The 19,212-nt window shown below is 33.8% G+C and overlaps 2 protein-coding genes across 4 annotated transcripts; one reads left to right on the forward strand and one right to left on the reverse strand.

Annotated features, from left to right (window-relative positions):
* Positions 1-188: 188 nt before the first annotated feature.
* On the forward strand, positions 189-7,734 carry LOC11430812 (uncharacterized). 3 transcript variants are annotated; one of them, XM_024778239.2, is made up of 16 exons: positions 189-527; positions 1,184-1,234; positions 1,314-1,550; positions 1,876-1,974; positions 2,069-2,124; positions 2,211-2,322; positions 2,411-2,590; positions 2,871-3,140; positions 4,380-4,592; positions 4,690-4,893; positions 4,982-5,101; positions 5,583-5,867; positions 5,973-6,071; positions 6,557-6,927; positions 7,048-7,080; positions 7,448-7,734. In XM_024778239.2, coding segments are annotated over exons 1-16 (2,457 nt in total). In that variant the 5' UTR covers positions 189-401; the 3' UTR covers positions 7,449-7,734. The 3 variants fall into 3 exon arrangements, with proteins under 3 accessions (XP_024634007.1, XP_024634008.1, XP_003602331.2); XM_024778240.2 differs by having other exon boundaries at positions 4,991-5,101; XM_003602283.4 differs by having other exon boundaries at positions 190-527; positions 1,320-1,550.
* A 5,859-nt stretch (positions 7,735-13,593) lies between these two features.
* LOC11425200 (GRF1-interacting factor 3) lies at positions 13,594-16,672 on the reverse strand. The gene is made up of 4 exons (XM_003602284.4): positions 16,478-16,672; positions 15,783-15,859; positions 14,181-14,274; positions 13,594-14,094 (listed from the first exon to the last, which is right to left on the reverse strand). The coding sequence occupies exons 1-4, from the start codon at positions 16,529-16,531 to the stop codon at positions 13,750-13,752; spliced, it is 570 nt and encodes a 189-aa protein (XP_003602332.2). The 5' UTR covers positions 16,532-16,672; the 3' UTR covers positions 13,594-13,749.
* Between the last annotated feature and the right edge of the window lie 2,540 nt (positions 16,673-19,212).

The following is a 19,212-nucleotide window of genomic DNA, read 5'->3' on the forward strand; positions in this document are numbered from 1 at the left end:
GTGATGCTATTTAACAAGGTGCAAAAAGTAACTCAAGAAACTTATGAGTGGGGGCAATAGAGAAGGCCCAAAGAGAAAACAGACAAAAAGAAGCAGAGTACGATGCACGCGCTTGTAAGTAGCGTGAGACGATAACATAAAATGTAAGTAAAACAACGTAGTGAAAAAGGTGTATATAATGGTGTTCACACCGTGCCGGTCGAAATTCGCCACAACCAATCATCTTTCACCAAAAAACCCTTTTTCTCATTTCATTCTCTTCACCCTAATCGCATCGTTTTCTACTTTGAAGTTTGTTTTTTTCTTCTTCTTTCAATTTCAATTTCAATTTCTAGGGTTAGGGATTTCTAATTTTCTATTTATTTTCCCCCTTCTGGGGCACTTTCGACTGTTGTTGTTTAATGGAGGCCACGGCTGCCGCAGCTGCCGCCGCTCGCGGCGTTGCTCTTCAGTTGCAGACCCCGCCACGGAAAGAATGGCGTGCTGTTGCTGAACATCATCATTCTGCGAGAAACCCTGATGATGAGGTACTGATTTGATGTTAAAACACTTCACATTGTTTTTTTGTAGTGTGGGTTTGTGCGTGGCAGAGAAAAGCGTTTTTTTTTAATTGGAGTTAATCGTAGTTGATTTGGGTTTTTGGGTGTTTTTAGGCATTGATTTGGGATTAGGGTTTACCATTTTATGATGATTAGGGTTTACCATTTTTTGCAGTGCTTTTTTGCTGTTGTCGTTTTAAGCAGCGAGTTTTCTTACTTTTCCATGACTTATGCATCAGAAAATCGATGTCACATGATGTTTGGAGCGAAGATTATAGTTTTACTGTCGGGTTCAGTTGTCTTTTTTTTTTTTTTGGTTGCTTGCATTGAATCCAAATTTTAATTGAGATTGGAATGTGCTTTACTTTCAAGTTGCTGGCCATTTGAACAATGTAGTCTGATTGCTATTTTTAAGTTGAATGTGCTTAGAGTTCAGACTTTTGCTGTTGAAGTTTAAGGTTACCATAAAGTTTGAACTTATGGTTTCATTTACCGAGTAAAGATTTTTAGATTTGAGTACCAAATATTTGATAGCTTACCATTGTGTAAGATATGTAAAAGGGAGCTTAATTTTGATTTTGTTGTTGCTGTTAATTGTTGTGTTTGGTTGATTTGGTTGTTGATTAGCTTTTTTTGGGGTGCAGGAGTTAGAAAACCCAAAACTTGGGCAATCGGACGAGAGAACCATATATGAGGTAAGGTTTCGGTGTGAGAACCTGCCTTTAAGTTTTAAGGGATCTAGATCCCGAAGATAATCTCTTACTGTTTTTCAAGGTGCAGCAAGGAAGAGAGCCCCTGGATGTTGATTTTTGTTCGATGACAATGGATGGAACACTAGACATAGATATTTTACAGCAGCAGATCCTTAGTGCTGTTAGTCAAAGGCGTGAAATACTTCAAATGGAGATTGAACTAAAAGCTCAAATCATCGCCAGATCTGAGCTGTTGAAAATGCGAAACACCTATGATGCTCAACTGAAGGAGCATGCTAACAATGCCAGCAAGTTTCAGGTGTACATTTAAACATTTCATACGTATATTTGGATACTCAAGACTAGGCTGATCTATAACTTCTGAAAAAATTGGTTTCCTCAGGTCAGGTGTTAAAAGAAAACCAAACTTTTAGATGCTTAATTGTATCCTTTACAACACCTAGGAGATTATAACAATTTTAGTGACACTGGTGTAGCAGACATAACTATTATATTCTGATGGCTTAAAGGGGCACTTTATCCTTAAGTTACCGTACTTTTAAGTTTAAAGATTTGCTCCTAGCCTCCTACTGGTTAAGAATTGTTGGTCGCTTTTAAAAAAAACTGTTTATCTGGCCTTGCAGGAGCAACTTTGTGAAAGGGAGCGTGCAATTCATGAGCTGGAAAGGAAAATGGAAGAGAAAGACAGGGAGCTACATAAAATTAAACTAGATAATGAAGCGGTGTGTTGAATGCCTCTTAACTATCTTATTTCGGTTTTCTGGATCTTATTTTAGTCTCTTGATTTCATGCTAATCTCTTCAATTATTTCATTAGGCGTGGGCTAAACAAGACCTTCTTCGTGAGCAAAACAAAGAACTAGCATCTTTCAGGTTATTCTTTTATCCATATTTATGCAATGCTTTAAGTTTTGCTTTCATCCTTCGCTGCTTGCTTCATTGAGCAAATCGTTTTGCAGAAGGGAGCGTGATCATTCAGAAGCGGAAAGAGCTCAACATATACAACAAATACATGATCTGCAAGAACATATTCAAGAAAAAGATAGACAACTTATTGAGTTGCAGGAACAGGTAGCATGCTTGTATTTTATGTAATTTCTTTTGAAAATAATTTATTTAAAGTTTATTCGCTTACGTGGCCAGCTGATGTTTCTTTCAGAATAGGGTTGCGCAGGAGACAATTATGTTTAAAGAGGAACAGATTAGAGAGGCTCAAGCATGGATAACCCGTGTTCGTGAGATGGATGTTTTCCAATCAACAACAAACCAGTCATTACAGGCTGAATTGCGAGAGCGCACGGAACAATATAATCAGCTATGGATGAATGTACAGAGACAGGTTGATCTACATTTCTTATCTTCTACGAGGATTATGTTTCATTTTTTACCCCAAATATTGTTGTATGTCCTTTTGTACTTGTGTCTTTGTTTGCACCGTTTTGAAATAGATATTCAATTCACAGCTGTGATTTGGTTTTGTAGATTCTTTGAATTATTTTCAAAGAATTTGAACTTCTGAGCTTTATAAGCATTTTTTGGTTTGTTATAGTATGTCATGTCATTACTTAAAATAATGATGGATGCTGCTTAACTCTATACTTGTTTTTTGGTGGCGGTAGTTTGCAGAGATGGAGAGGCATCATTTGCATGCTATGCAGCAGTTACAGCTTGAGCTAGCTGATGCAAGAGAGAGGACTGGAACTTACAATGATGACTCTCGAATGTCCCAAGTAAATTCGAAAAGTAACGTAGCTCCATATGGACAGGAAAATGGAAATCAATTTGACTTGAATGGAGGCAATGCTTCAGGTGGAAATACTGGTCTCCTTACAAATGAGAACTCAGATAACGGTCCTCCATTTTCAACTTCAGGCAATCCGTCAATTCAGGTGCAGTGCTTCATTTAATGAATTATAGATAAACAGCTAAGCATTTTACTTTTGTTTTATTCCCAGAAATTTTATTTGCAATGCGTCTTACATGCCATTTGATTTTATACCTAAAACAACTCTTTCAAGATGTCATTTGAGATCATAGATTCATAATGACATAGGTTATGAATGACTGTTTTGTAAAGTGCCATGTGGGTTTTCATCAGGTATCAAAGCACTACAGTAGCTTGTATATCTTCTCATGAACCAAGTGTAAGGGAATCTGCTCCTCTAAAATGAGGAGCTTTAGAGAAAGGTATCGGAGCACTAGAGTAGTTTGTATATCTTCTCATGAACCAAATGTAAGGGAATCTGCTCCTTTAAAATGAGGAGCTTTAGAGAAGAAGTGAGATGCTAACACCATCAATGTGAAGTTTAGATCTAAACAATTTTATATTTTGACATACATGTTATACACACTTAATTTCAGCTGTTGTTATTTTCATTAAATGGCTTTCACTCCTGTCTCCTCCTGAAGTGAATACAAAATTTGAGACTGAGTAGCTATACATGGCTGTTGGTGTTCTTTAGCTCTGCCTTGTGCCGGTCTATTGAAAATTTTGTGCCCAGACTAGGAGGTTCAAAGTGATAATTGATATCTTTTCAAAACAAACTATTGAAAATGCAATACATGTAATGGTTTGATTTGAAGATTGAGATAGTTGTTAAACAGGAATGTTGAATCTTTTGGTTGACTGATGAGATAATTTACGAGGATCAAACTGATGGTGCTTTTTTTTTTTAATGACAAATGTTAGTATGTTGATAGTTATGTTAGTATTTTCTCCCTTGCCAAGATTCGAACCCTGAACCTTTAACTTTTAACTTCTTTAATCCCTTAGCTCAACCAAGTGAGCAACCCATCCCCCCCAATGCTTGGAAGTTATGGTATCTTACTAGTTCTTTTAGTACAAACCCGGATGTTAATTAATAGTACATACCACAGCCTCAGCCCTATTAATAAGGAGTTAATTTTTATAGAACTTATATTTACTTTTAATTTTTCTAAGTACATCAAAGATTGTCCCATGTTATTAGGTGGGTTATACCTTTTGACTTTGATCAATACTTTTATTATGTTGTAAACTTGTAATCCATGTCTTTTACTTTGATATAAGATTTGATGGACATGTTTTGTCAGGAGATTGGAAAATGACATTTCTTACCCATTTACAATACTGTTGTGGTTATTTTCAGACTGATCATACTCATGGTGTCGCTATTGCTCCATCATCTCTGATTGTCCCCCACCCGTACCTTCCACCTGGTCAAGTTACTGCCTTGCATCCATTTGTTATGCATCAACAAGGAGTGCCCAACTCTGTTGCATCACATGTCCCTCAGTCTCATGTTGGACATTTTCATCCAGTGCCCACAATGTCACCTATGCAACAGTGGCAAAATCAACAGGTATCTAGTGTTACATATATGCCAGATCTTATTATTATTATTTTTTTCTTTCTCTTTTTAACTTTTGGAGTTTTAAAATTTATACTTGTTTTTTCAGGCTGTTTCAGAGGGTTTGCAGGTATCCATGCAGGATAATGCCGCCTCATCCCAAGCTGATCAAAATTTGATCAGATCAGATGCAAAGTTTAATTATGACATGTCTGTTAATGGGCAAACTCTTACTAGAGACTACTTGGATGCTCATGTTCACCAAGGCGAGGAGGCACATACTGTGGTTTCATCATCCACCGGGGAAACACAGGTTTGGTGACTATTGGTTTTGAAGGTTTTTTTCTCCCAATATTTGTCTATTAAATATAACAGCTGATGAATAATTGATTTTTTCTAAGGTTCTTCAGTCGGTTGATAAAGATCTACTTATTGCTTCCCAACAAAGCTTACAACAGATTTCTTCACAGTTCTCTGAGGCCTTGAGGTTGAACTCTTTTAAACCAAATGGTGAAATGAAGGTTTGTTCGGAATTTTCCGCCCTGTTTGATGCTTTACTTGTTTTTCTTTGTTTGATAGACTAAAGTTCATTTGGGGGGTGGTTTCAAATGCTACTTTAAATGGTGGTTATTTGTGTTTCATTGTAAATCGTTAATTTACAAAGATGTCAAGATATTTTGGTTTTCCTACTAAATTAAAGCGCACAGTAGCTTTCAAAGAGTCTTCATGCTTTTGAAGCTTGTTCAGGAATCACCACAATATTTTTGAAAATATTAGACTGTTTTGAAGATGGTAAAAAGGCATATTCACCCTTGATTTTATTCAAAATGCTTTCTTTACCTATTAACATCAAAGTTTGAACGCACCCTTATTATCTTCAATGACAAATCATTTTTTTTTTCCCCCATTTTAGAAGTGCCTTTTAAGGAAAAAAGCAATTAGAATAATGCTTTTACAGCTGAGAGGGTGGGAGCTAACAATTTTTTTCTTCCACATGAGCAGAATCCAGTGACATCATCTAATGATGAAGGACCTGCGAGCCAAATATTATTAGCTGAGCAAGCAAGTTCTGCTGTAAATACATCATCTGTTGCAAGTCATTCTGTTGGTGAAATGATTCAGAACAATTCTGATATTGTCTTGCCTGAAGCATTCGCCTCGACTGTGCAGACAACTTCAACAACCATTGCAAAGGCTCCAGATGCTGCTCTTCTTGATGAAAGGTCATTGTTAGCATGCATTGTGCGCACTATTCCAGCTGCTGGACGAATTCGAATCAGTTCAACGGTTAGTGTTTGTGGTTTAAGTGTGAACCATCTAACATTTTATGAAAGATACTGTCTTCCCCTGCTTACCTTAGTGTAATTTATTTGGTTTGTGTTTTAAAAACAGCTCCCTAACAGACTGGGCAAAATGCTTGCACCTCTACATTGGCATGATTACAAAAGAAAATTTGGGAAGCTGGAAGATTTTGTAACTAGTCACCCTGAAGTAAGTTTAGAAGTTACCGTTTGGACAGATAGAATTTAGTGTAGTGATATGCAACTGGATGTAATTTGCTAAAATTTTAGACCAATCAGCCCGTGTTATCAAATAAGGCTCTATAGTGGCGCTATATTGCATATAGCGGGGTTTGAACAAACCCTTATTGTTCTGCGATACACTTTCTACTACAAAATATTGTGAAATAACGACTATAGTTGCACTATAGCAATGTTGTGTAGCAGAGTTTGAACAAACCACTATTTTTTTTTACGATTCACAATTGACAACACTGAAACTAAATGCTGATTGTTGGATGCAATGAAGTGGTGGGATCTGGTCATCCATCCAAGACAACTGCATGCCAAGTTGTCTGTCAATATTTTTGGTTGGCTAGCAATTTTCATTGAGTTGTCTGCTTGTTCAATTTCACATTTTTCACCGGCAACATATTTGATTAGAGGTTGATGGGTTTTTTCCCCTTATCATTTCAGTTATTTTTGATTGAGGGTGACTTTATTCAACTCCGTGACGGGGCACACAAAATGATTGCTGCAACCGCTGCTGTTGCAAAAGTTGCTGCAGCTGCCGCAGCATCATCTCCTTATTCTTCATATATGCCTACTGTAGCAGTTACTCCAATGGCTCAATCTCACCGCTTAAAGAAATCTCCTTCAACTGACTCCAATGGGGCGTGCTTCAGTGTTGCTGGAGGTCTTACGAATGTTAAAATTTTGAGTAAACCCAAGGATTCTCCTGAAAATAGTTATGTCCAGCCTTCTGCACAATTATCTGTTGGAAACGGGGGAAGTCTTGACAGACTAAGTATGATCAGTGCTCAAAATTCAGTCCCAGTAAATGGAAGGTTAGTTTCAAACTTCATTTCTAAACAGCAGACCCAGTTTGACATTGGCTGCTGAATGATAATATACATTGGCTGTTGAAATGATAATATGGAATCATACTTAACTTTTTCTTTAAACAGGTCAACTGCCGCTGCGTACCCTTCTCGAAGATAGTGAGTCTTCTTACTGACACTTAAGATGCTATTTATGTTCGCTTTGAATTTTCATTGATCTATTTATGTTTGCTAGTATATAGTTTCTTTTGAAAAAACTGCATTTGAATGACTCCGTCGTCACTCCCAGATTTCTAATTTAAGAATACAACAATACATGCATGTGTTTCTGGTATTTCTGTCTGGGAACAATCGTGCCGTTTTTTAGATTTATCTCATCTTTTTTTTGGTAGTGAAGATTTATCTTATCTGAACAAATATAGTATTAATACTTTTTACTGAATACAAATTTTCGGCATTTTGAATAGCTCAAGCATATGTATCAATTATGCCATGCTTCATAATTTCAATTGCTGTTTATATTCAGGGAAGGTGGAGGGGCATAGGTTAACCTGTGTCGCCAGGTCGAGGATGGAAACATATATAGTCCTGTTTTACCTGTTTGCGGGAGAATGTTTTCAAGCAAACTATGATTTGAGTTGTCGGCGCTATCCCCATATTCTGCAGTAATTTATATCTCCCCTTCGGTTTTAATTTAGTGTGCTTCCGAAAATTTGGGTCTGGTGCTTTGATATTTATGCCTGCATTGCATCTTTTGACTGATTTTTTGTGAATGCTTGAAAGATTAATATCAATGAAATTATCATTTTCTAATTGCCAACGCCCCATTTGTCCGTTCTCTATTTCTTGGTAAATTGGTCTGCCTGTAGCAAGATCGTAGGAGGCAAGGATGGATCAATTCCAAAAATTTATTAGAAGATTTCTTGCTTAAAATTCTATTTATGTTCTGAAAAATTAATGAATTATTCATGTGTGTTTTAATTGCTGCGTACTTGAGCATATTAAATTAACAACCTCTGGATGTAATTTTCACCACATAAATTGATTTAACACTAGAGAAAGTGTGATCACTCACCATGAAAATTGGTTCACCGTGCAAATTTTGTGTTTTAATCGCTGCGTATTTGATTATTAACAACCGGCGTGTTAAGATGGGTTACAATTTCAATGAGCATTTTAAGAGAATGAAGTTAAAAATTTGTACAAATTGTAGTGTAAAAATCTTTATCCGGGCGTCTTTATCGTACTTTTAGTGTAAAAATCTTTACTCGGGCGCTCTCACATGCCAACATTTGTAACATTCATGAATCTCTCCATGTGAAAATTACATAGGAACTATTTCTCTTTTGTAGATTGGGATGAGATTGAGTCTATCAAGATTTAAAGCAGTCACTATAATTAAAGAAACACCAATCAATTATATTGTTGAAGTTAGATTTCTCTCAATTTCTCAAAAAAACTAAGACGCCAATTACAATTACTTGTTTTTTATTTTTTTATTTTCTCTTTGCTTCTTTTGATTTTCTTTACTATAATTTTCAGGCGTATAAAGAATATAGAGCCACATGTTTTCAAATTTATGATATTAATTGGACACCTTATAGACTGATTCAAAAGTGAGGTATTTGGCTATTAAAATACAAAGGGTATATATTTGCATTTTTTAAAATGAATGCAAAAAGTATAATTGAGCAAAAATAAAGGAGATATTTTTTCTACAAAAAAAAAGGAGATATTTTATGAATGCATTTGACCCTTATTCGTGTCTTTTTAACCACCATTTTTACTGTTTTTCAATGATGTAGAGTTTGTGGTGCCATTTAATTTGGGAAAGGAATGTTATTTTCCACCATGGAAAAATTTAGATTTAGCCATTAGATTAATGAGGTGTATTGATCTTATCATGGTCCACCCATACTTTATTCATCCTCTAAGATCTGGAATTTTACACAGGAAATCAACTAATCTTCCATGTCCCCACCCACCACCACCATCACCACCACCAAACAAAAGCTTGCTTCCTTCTTCTATGTTCTCACGCAGTCATCATCACCGTGAACATTACAAACTCATAAAACACCATCATCAACAACTTGTTAACCCAAACAGAATTATTCAAAAAACGCGTTTGTTGTTTTCTATTTCTGGTTTGTGTTGCCAAATCTATTTCCAAAGAATTTGATTCTGGATCCTTTTGATAATTTGTTCATCATTGTTTTGATAAATGACTTTATGATATTTTTTTATTTTATTTCAGACTTAGATCTAGCTGTTGAAAGATTGATTTGAGGTTGTGTTGTTTCTAGTTTTTGATTTTGTTTTGTTTTGGGGAAGAATCGTCACGGCGCTAACGTGAGGAAGAGGATAGACGGCGGTCGGCAGTGATGATGGAGAGAAGGAGAAGAATGAGCCTGATGTGTAGTTGAAATCAGAAGTAGTTAGTTTCGATTGTTAAACAGAACACATACATGGTTTTGGAAAATAAGAAATAGTGAAGAGGATAGAGTAAAAAGTATCCACAATTGTGAAGCCAACGTCGGAAGTATGGAGGTGAGAGAGGAAGATACGGCGACGGAAACAGTGGTTGTAAGCGGCAACTGCCATGGAAGAGGCGTCAGAAGAATAGAAGAAGAAGATGATAATAGAGGATGAGTGGTTATTTCTGGTACTGACAGACCATAATAATATTATGTTCCTTGCATAATCCAATAATCCAAAAAAACTTTCCTATGGTGGAAAAAAAGTCTCCTTTCCCAAATTAAATGGCACGAAAGTTTGTTGGTTCAACACCCAATCCAAGTGCAAGTAACAATAACAATGTTCATAGTAGTAACTTCCTAATGTTAAAGAGGGTTACATCAGTTGAGACATGATCTAAATAAATGGGGGTAATCCTCACCTCCGACTTCGGTTGAAAGATGACCTCGATAAGTGTTTATAAGTGGAGTCAATCCTCACATCACAATTCGATTTTGTCGGATTGTGTTAGACCTAACTACAAATTCTAAGACCAAATGTTGAACATCATCTGCCATTTCTATACATAACCAATGATTATACTAAAAATGTGTAAATAATAAGTCGATCAAATATATTAAAAGCAAAACAACATCCTTTCATTGTCTACACCAACAATCATAGTTGAAAAGAACTATCATATTTCACTATGAAAAACACACTTCACTTGATGCTAAATCACTCTAAAAAATTTTGCATGCCAAAATGATGCTGAAAATTTATGGTGCAACTTTCATGTTAATACACTATGAACTTGAATTTTCTTAATTCAAAATTAATTCTTCTATCAAATTTATCTAGGACAAACTTCACAGCATAATTTGACATTGCAGTTTTATTCCTACCGTGAATTGTGCACCATAGAGGTTCTTAGAAAAGTGAGGCAGGTCACAGTGGACATACTTAAGTTCCAAGTCTTTCCTATCTTTTCAAAACAATACTTTCATTGTATTACACTTCTTCTTTATGTGTGAGAGATCAAACAATGCTCTAATAAACAACATAGAGAAATTAAGGAACACAATTACAACACAGATATAGCTTGGAAAATTCTAAAACTGGAGGAAGAAAAAAAATTGTTGACGAATATCATCTAGAGAATAACATTATGCAAAAAAATCTACAACATGTAGACTTGTTTCAAGAACCACACAATCCTCCGTTCGCCGACACTCTTCAAAACAAATATCTAACTACATCTCTCAATATTGTAATAAAAGAGTGTTATAGGATAAAATAAGAAAATCAAATACAAACTTAGAGTATTTTTTATTGGTGCATTCTGTAACAAAAGACTTGTGCTAATATATATAACTTTGGCCCCCTATTTCTTAGATAATGTGAGACTTATTTCAAGATGTTTCATTTCAAGTTTCAACCAACTCTATCAAGTGGTATGGAATGAAATTCATTGTTCTTACAAATCCAAACACTAAAATCCATACTTCGTATTACTTCATTACATCATATTCTTCCTATTCAAATAAAACTTAAAAGCTTTGTTTGGGAGAGCATTGATGAGAGCGGAAGGGAGCAAAATGGAGCCAGAAACTCATTGTTTGGGTTAGTGTCTTGTAAGAGTGGGAAATGACAAGACTTGGATTAATATTTTCTTTATTTTGACTGTATTATTAGAAGATAGATGGTTTGGAGATCTCTTCAACTCTCCCATCTCCATCTCTTTAAACCCCTTTCACCCACCTCTCCCACCCTACCACTATTAATAGGTGGCATTTAGGGTGGGATGGGAAAGATTTTCCCACCATGGGAAAGTTGATTTCTAATCCTTGGATCAAATGAAGAGTATAGTTTTATCATAGTCTCTCACCACTAGATTTTTTCACACTATCTCCCACACCCTTTTCTCTCCTCCATCCCCACTCACCCACCACGAGCAAACCACCACCAAGTCCATGTGTCCAAATTCCCAACTCTTTCAATCTCTCATCAACTTCATTTTTTATGAGATCAAGTTATGGAGCTTCAAAATACGGGAATCGAAACAATTCCATGATAGTTGTATTCAAACTATGGAGCTCAAAGGTAACAAAAAAAAAAAAACTGTGGAGCTTAAAGAAAGAAAGAAAGAAAGAAAATGAATGATGCACTTTCAGATGATATGGGAATTTAAATTTAATTCATTGAGATAATTTCAAAATTTAAACAATTCCATGGTTGTTGTATCCAAGCTGTGGAGCTTAAATTTTTTCTTTAGAAAAGTATGGTGGGACAGTGCTTGCAGTTAGCTGTGAATTTAAAATATTCAATGTTTGTAGTTAAATATACGTGTAGCCGATAATGTATGAAGGGCTCCTTTGATGTGAAAAATACACAACTAGGTGTTGGGACGATGGGGGATCAACATGGAGTACCAATTTTTCAGATCTGGTGATTGAAGAAGATGATGAAAAAAATCTGGTATAGAGAGACTATGATAAAAGTGTGTTCTTTATTTAATCCAATGGCTAAAATCAACTTGCCCATGGTGGGAAAATCTTTCCCCTTCCCACCCTAAATGCCACCCTATTAATAACACACTAGCTAGTTTACACAAATTTTATTTATTTTTATTTTAAAAAACTTAACTGCCCAACTAAACACCAAGTGTTGATGAGTGAAGAGTTGAGAGTTCGAACCTACGTCCCAACATATCAAATATTTCTACAAATTTTTATCATTTAAGCTATATTCACAAATCTACTTTGCACGGTTTTAAACAGGTTTATAATTTCTTAAAATGATCAATCATTTAATTACAACATAAATGAATCATTTTAAAGTAAAATGCATTGAATTTGTAAGAAATACAAAAATAGCAAATTATATAAAAATGTTGAAGTAAATAACCAACTTTTTCCAATGAAAATAACATAGTTATGAATTAATAATTTCGTATGTTTTTTTAAAACTAAGATGTCTACCACGAACAACGGCAGATACTAAAATGTGACCAAGACTTTTTAAAGAGACTAACATGTGTTGAACTTTCACAACACATGTTTTAGAACCCTTAATCAAATAGTTAAAGAGACTCAAACTTCTCCCACTTGTGCCACACCAATGTTGGTAAGGGTATAGAAAAGCATATAATAATATTATCGAACAATTGGATGGGCATTATCTTTCTTTTCTGAAGAGCTGAATGTATTATCTTTTGAGAATCGTTGTTGACACATATGCATTGGCTGTGTCACACTAGCAATTTACTAAAATATTCCTCGGCAGTTAACTGCCGAATTATGGAACCGGCTGCAGTTAACTATCGAGGAAAACTTCGAAAGTAAACTACCAAGTAAAACTGAAAACTTCGGCAGTTAACTGCCGAGGAAACCTGAAACCTGATTTTTTTTTTTTTGACAAAAACCATAAATTGTCATTAATAATATTTATTGATTTTGAATGTTTTTTTGTACATTTCAAACAATTGCAGTATTATACTTATGCATATATATATATATATATATATATATATATATATATATATATATAAAATTTAAATCTTGATCAAAAAAATAAAAAGCATTTAAGTCCTCAAAAAATATTTCAATAAGTGTAAAAATTAAGCATTTGAATATTGTTTTGCAAATTACTTAAATAAAAAAAAATCTTTGTGCACAATTATTTTAATATAAAAAATATAACAACATATTATACCTTAAAAAAAAATCGTTGTGCACAATTATTTTAACGATTTTTTTTATTATTATTTGTATTTAAGTAATGTGCAAAACAATAATCAAATGCTTAATTTTTACACTTATTTAAATGTTATTCTTATTAAGCTATATACACATAAGTATAATACTGCAATTGTTTGAAACGTACCAAAATAATGATTGAAACATTCAAAATCAATAAATATTATTAATGACAATTTATGGTTTTTGTCAAAAAAAAAAAAAAAAGGTTTGAGGTTTGCTCGGCAGTTGCCGGAGTTTTTAGTTTTCCTTGGTAGTTTACTGCCGAAGTAAAAAAAAAATTACAGGGAAAAACCAGAAATGACCTATATTGGAGGTAAAGCACTATTAACCCTATCTTTTACTTTACACGCTAGCATTTTACATAACGGAATGAATATCATAACAGGTAGGAAAAAACTAAAAAAACAGCATTAACATTGTAGAACTTCGAAAAGAAACTAAAAATAACAGCTAATTCAACTAAAATAAACGTTTCCCATTTCAATATCAAATAAAAATATCATTGTTAAAGTTTGAAAGACAGTCTCACATATAGTATTTCAGAAGTTGAGAGACATTTCATGGTTTTGTATATGTCCAGTTTTTCACAAGATCCAAATTCAGACTACTCCTAAGACCAACCAGGACTTACGTCTGATCCAATTTGGTACTCGAATGATTGCATATCTGGCAGATTGTTGTTTCCTGTTTGCATGCCACGGTTGTTGGTACCAGTAAAGCTATTCATGCCTTCAGGAAAAAGTTGATGTTGGAAGAAAGTTGGTTGCTTATTGTGCTGCTGCTCATTCATCTGGAAAGCAAACTTTGAAGCGGAAAGATCAGGCTGTTGTAAAGACATTGTCAAGTGTTGTTGTTGCAGCTGCTGCTGCTCATTCATATCAAAAGCTGAGTTTACAGCAAAGTCTGGTCGTTGCAGTGGCATTGGTACTTGATGTTGCTGCTGCATGCCTTGCCCCTGTGGAACAATTTTAACATAAGTGACGAAATCTTATAAATTATAATTCAAACCTAGGTTTGCTGGTTAATCATTATCTTAACAACCTGAGAATGTGTTTGTGCCTGTGGCCTCGCCTGGGGTCCAAAATCAGCCAGTTTGGCGAGAAAAGTCAGGTTATGCTGAAGCTTGGCTTGATATCTGTATCATGTTAATTGAATATGTCATAAAGAAGCCAGTGTGCAAGCTTGATTATTATTAGCAGAGATACAAATTATGATAAAGCCATTAGCCATAGATAACAATTAAGAAGGCAACCACAGCATATAGTAAATAAATGACACTTGCAACAAACAAACTCAAACTAAATAACAAATACAACCAAGGTAGTGTATGGCATATGAAAAGAATGGAACTTGATATCTTTGCTTCCGTTCTATGCAATGAAGTCAAAATGTATAAGCACTCCGTTTCTTCAAGTCATGTTTTATTTTTAACACGTATCGAACATTTTCTGTTCTGTTCTAACTTGTCTGCCAAACATTAGCTTATATTTTTCAACCGGAAAGACGAATAATTTGGGACAACATAAATACTATTCTGTTTTGTGAAATGGCGTCAGTAATTACAATTTAATGTAACAGGCTATAATAAAATATATGAGAATCTAGAGCACTTACTTAGGCAACCCAAATACTTGACAGCGCAATCATTTTCAAACAAGTGGATATCAGCTCATGGTGCACATATCACAAAAAGAATAAGAAGAATAAATACCAGACATGTTTTCTATGGATTTAACTCTTCTAAAGTGAGAAGTTCATTTGAAGACATAGAGTTACCAATTTAAATTGTTGATTGAATGGGTGATAATGTGATAAAATACATATGCATTTATAGCCAAAATCATGTAGTAAAATCTATCATCCTCAACATCAAAGAAAGAAAAAATCTATCATCCTCTTCTTTTCAGAGCACTTAGTTTGAGTACACTACACTTTGTTACAAAAAATCTATTTTAGCATCAGTTTAAGCTACTTCTAAAATGGTGTTCTTCCTATAACTCATATAATTTAACTAGGTTAGGACCAGATAATTCACCACTGCAAGAATGAACAAGGTACAAAAGGATATAATGGTTAAAATGTAAAGATACAATATTTCTACCATGTGCTTCATGATGATGTAATTCATAATTGCAACCTTTTGTATTAAAACTTTAGCTTCTAGATTCATCATACAATTAAATGTTGGCTGCATATGAATTATGAAACATACTACTTTTACACACTTCTTCATTGATTCTTTCTTTCACATTAATTAAGTTTCATGTATCAGATCACATTAATAGTATTAAGAACCATAACTTATATTCCTTTCTTTTCAAGGGTTAGCAAAGCACAAATAGCAATTTGTCAATTGAACCACAGCTTCAGTAATAAATCTGCTAATGACCATATGAAATGATACATAATCTATGACAAAAAACAACCAAAAAGGGATAACATGTTTATGTAAAGTAGAGGGTTTCCAAACTAACTACCACAGAGTACTAAAATGTATGCAATAAAATTCATCAATACAAACAAAATGATTCAGACCCATGACAGCAGAAAAGATAATGCAACTGAAATTTAAACCACTTGATAATACCTAGAAACAAACAAAAGCAATACAAATTAAACACAGTAAAAAAAAAGGCTACTCACGGTCCGAGCTCGCTGTGCTTCCCCTGCTTTTGACCTTCCAGTATTTTCATTATCAACTCCTCATTCTCCTCCAAGCACTGCACATGGATAAACTCAGGTAAGGTAACACATAATTACTTCAATCAAATCACATCAAGTAAATATTTTTAGAGATATCTTAGAAACTAATCTAAAAAAATGGCATCATTATGATAATTTGATTGGATGCACATGTAAAAAAAAAAAAAAAAAAGTTTTACACTGTCAGTATATACAAATTAAATCTTATTTCAATTAAAGTTCCAAACTTTTCACCAAAAGTGCATCATGCATTCAATCAAATTGATTCACAAAAGTTCATATACTGATGAATAACAACATGACCCGGTTTGAAATAACTTAATAAATGAAGTTTATGCGTACATTGGATTCAATGATTGTGAAAAATTTAACGAAAGAGAAAAAAACAAATTAATAGCTTAGGGCACAAGGAAAGCAAAAGAAAACAACACCACACACTGTCACACATGTGTGTGACATTTTCTTAAACGTGAATGAGACAATAAAAAATGGGTGATTGAAAAAACGCGAAAGTTTACATTTTTTTCGAATCCCAGAATGAAAATGAGCGTAAAGATGAATCTACAACCTCAAATTCAACGTAAAGGGAAAAGGGTAATGAAGAAGAGAAATTGGTAAAGGAAAAAAGTTGGCACCTTTTGAATCTGCTCGGTTGTTAACACGGGGAGAGAAGGATCAGCGTTCATCATGAGGTTCTTGAAAAAAAGTTGAGAGTGTGAAACGAAAGTGAAAACACAAATCAAACGCAAAAACCCTAGCGTTTTTGTTCTTCTTGCACTGAAACTATTTTTCCGAGTTCAAATGTGTGCACTTTTCGCTGTTTTATTCTTTCTGCGTTGGTTTTAAGAGTGATGCTTACTTGTTTAAAAAAAAAAAAGAAAAAATATTGATGCTTACTTGGCACAAGCCCAATCAAACTATTTGGACACACAAAAAATTAAAAAATTCAATTCAATTAAATAATGAGAAACTCAATTGATAAAGACATGGGATTTAGTTTATATTTACAACAAAATACATTAATCATTCAATAAATCTAAAAAGTTTATTCATTTGTTAAATTTTAGGCCTTTGACGCCATTAATTGTGTTCTAATCTAAAAAGTTTATTCATTTTAAGTTTATTCTTGTTCTAATCTAAATATAAGAAGTATTATATTAATTGTGTTCAAATAATATTGATTTAAGGTTGTGTTTTTGAAATATTTTTCTTGGTTCAAATTAAGGATGTCAATGGGTATCTATGGGTACGAGCAGTTGGATAAATATGGTACTTATACCCGTCTCCATATCTGTGCGGGTAATCCACGGGTATTTAGATACCCACGAATATTCGCGGATACTCATGAATTTTTTATTTTACTTTTTTACAAATAAAATATTTTTTAATTACCTACAAACTTCGACAATTAAACATGCATACATAAACATATTTCACTCAAATTTCATAATCCATACCATAATCCAAAAAGCAACAGTTGAAATAAAATCAAAATACTCAAATCCAAATAAACATCTAAAATAAAAGCATAGAAATCTCCAAATAAAATCTCATAGCATTCACTAACAATGTCATTCACAGCTTATATCAATGTCACCATCCATATCTTTCAAGATTGAGTTAAATTTAATGTTTTCAAACTCTTTCTATATCTATATATAGGGGGCATATCACACGAGAATGGGCAACTTATGTGAGAATGGTGAGAACACTTATCAGCCTTTTAGATAAAAAATGAATGGACCAGATTAAAAGCTTATCATGTGTCTCACCCTATTCAATCAATTTTCATGAAATATTCATCTTCCTCAACAGTAACACCTTCGTCTTCCACCCACCTCATTTATGTTAACATTACTCTTCACCACCATTAACATTGACAGCCAAATCTGAATGGTTTTTTACGTTCTTTAATTAATTTATTAACGAGTATTTTAGTAATTACTCTTTAATTAACATTACTCTTCACCACCTTCGTCACACACACACATGAATATTTTAGTAATTTAATTAATTTATTAACGAGTACGGATATCCGCGGGTACAGGTACCATCAAATCCGTGTTCATAAAGTAACGAGTAATTAAATACCCATTTATTATACCCACGAGTATCCGTTTAGCTACCCACCTCGTGCCCATGAAGGATTTTATACGCAGATATCCGCGAGCACGAATTTTTTTTGCCACCCCTAATTCAAATAAGTGTTGTATCTTTAGCAAATTAAAATATTAAAATACAATAACAAAAATATAACTTAAAATGTATATAATTTAAAGGGATGGAGTTTTGTAGAGATTATTACAAGAAAGTGATTCCTTTTTAAAAAAGAATTATAAGAAAATGGTTGTAATGGTATGGTTGGTATCTTTTGAACGTTATTTTAATAGGTTTAAAGAACAAATTCAACCCCAAAAGAGCAGTCATGAAATAATGGTCTGGTCAAACACCACATAATTCACACAGCACAAACAAATAAGATCTAATTGCTTAGCCCAACAAGGAAGAAACTAGACATGGGTACATCATATAAAGGGACAAGGGTGGTGGCATGGCGAGAAAGTTATTCCCAACATCATCAAATGGTAAAAATTCACCAAGGACCAATGTGATTATATGGTTCCACGTATCAAGAAATCCGCTTAACTCTCATATAAGCGGCCTCCGTCGTCTATCACGGGTTTCAAGTACACTAACGTATAACATTAACACCTACCTCAGGATGATCTTAATTAAAGCACATAGAAGTTCAAATACCCCTCCCTCATATATGACCATTCAACCCATCCTACTTACCTTGGTATAAGAGTGTTTTAATAGGTACACCTCTCTCATTTGGAGAAAAAGCGTATGAGCAGAGGACATGGTGATCACCAACATCAAGACTTGAAGTTTACATTTCGACCAACAAAAAAAAAAAGACTTGAAGTTTACATCATTGGTTCATGTAAGATTCCTCGTGTTTATTCATACAAGAACACTAGTTGTGCTATTTAATAAGATTATATTTTAAAAATTCATTTTTTTTTTTTACTGAAATGTAATAAAAATTTATGAAGAAAAGTAGAAATTATATATTGTTTGTTTAAGGTGATGCTTTTATATATTTTTTTCGTAGACTATATATTGTTTTTTATAAATAGATGTTACAAACAAATAAAAATTTCTAAAAATTGTTTTTTCTTTTCTAAACATGACTATCTCTAAATTTGGTACTTTTTCACAAAAACACTCATCCCTTCTCACACACACGTACACATATTTTACATACAAATATGAAGTTAATTCATATGTATAATGTATTGAAAGCATACAAATATTTTACATTATCAATTAATTACAGAGTTTAGTGTAACATTGTTTTTGAACG

This window comes from Medicago truncatula, chromosome 3 (genome assembly GCF_003473485.1).
Source record: "Medicago truncatula cultivar Jemalong A17 chromosome 3, MtrunA17r5.0-ANR, whole genome shotgun sequence".
Classification (NCBI taxonomy): Eukaryota; Viridiplantae; Streptophyta; class Magnoliopsida; order Fabales; family Fabaceae; genus Medicago; species Medicago truncatula.

Coding starts and splice junctions, on each gene's coding strand:
- LOC11425200 (XM_003602284.4), bottom strand. CDS start 16,531: ATGATGAACGCTGATCCTTCTCTCCCCGTGTTAACAACCGAGCAGATT. Junction 14,275..15,782: donor AAGCACAGCGAGCTCGGACC/GTGAGTAGCCTT, acceptor AACATGATACAG/ATATCAAGCCAAGCTTCAGC. Junction 14,095..14,180: donor AGGCACAAACACATTCTCAG/GTTGTTAAGATA, acceptor ATTGTTCCACAG/GGGCAAGGCATGCAGCAGCA.
- LOC11430812 (XM_024778239.2), top strand. CDS start 402: ATGGAGGCCACGGCTGCCGCAGCTGCCGCCGCTCGCGGCGTTGCTCTT. Junction 528..1,183: donor CGAGAAACCCTGATGATGAG/GTACTGATTTGA, acceptor TTTGGGGTGCAG/GAGTTAGAAAACCCAAAACT. Junction 2,125..2,210: donor AAAGAACTAGCATCTTTCAG/GTTATTCTTTTA, acceptor ATCGTTTTGCAG/AAGGGAGCGTGATCATTCAG.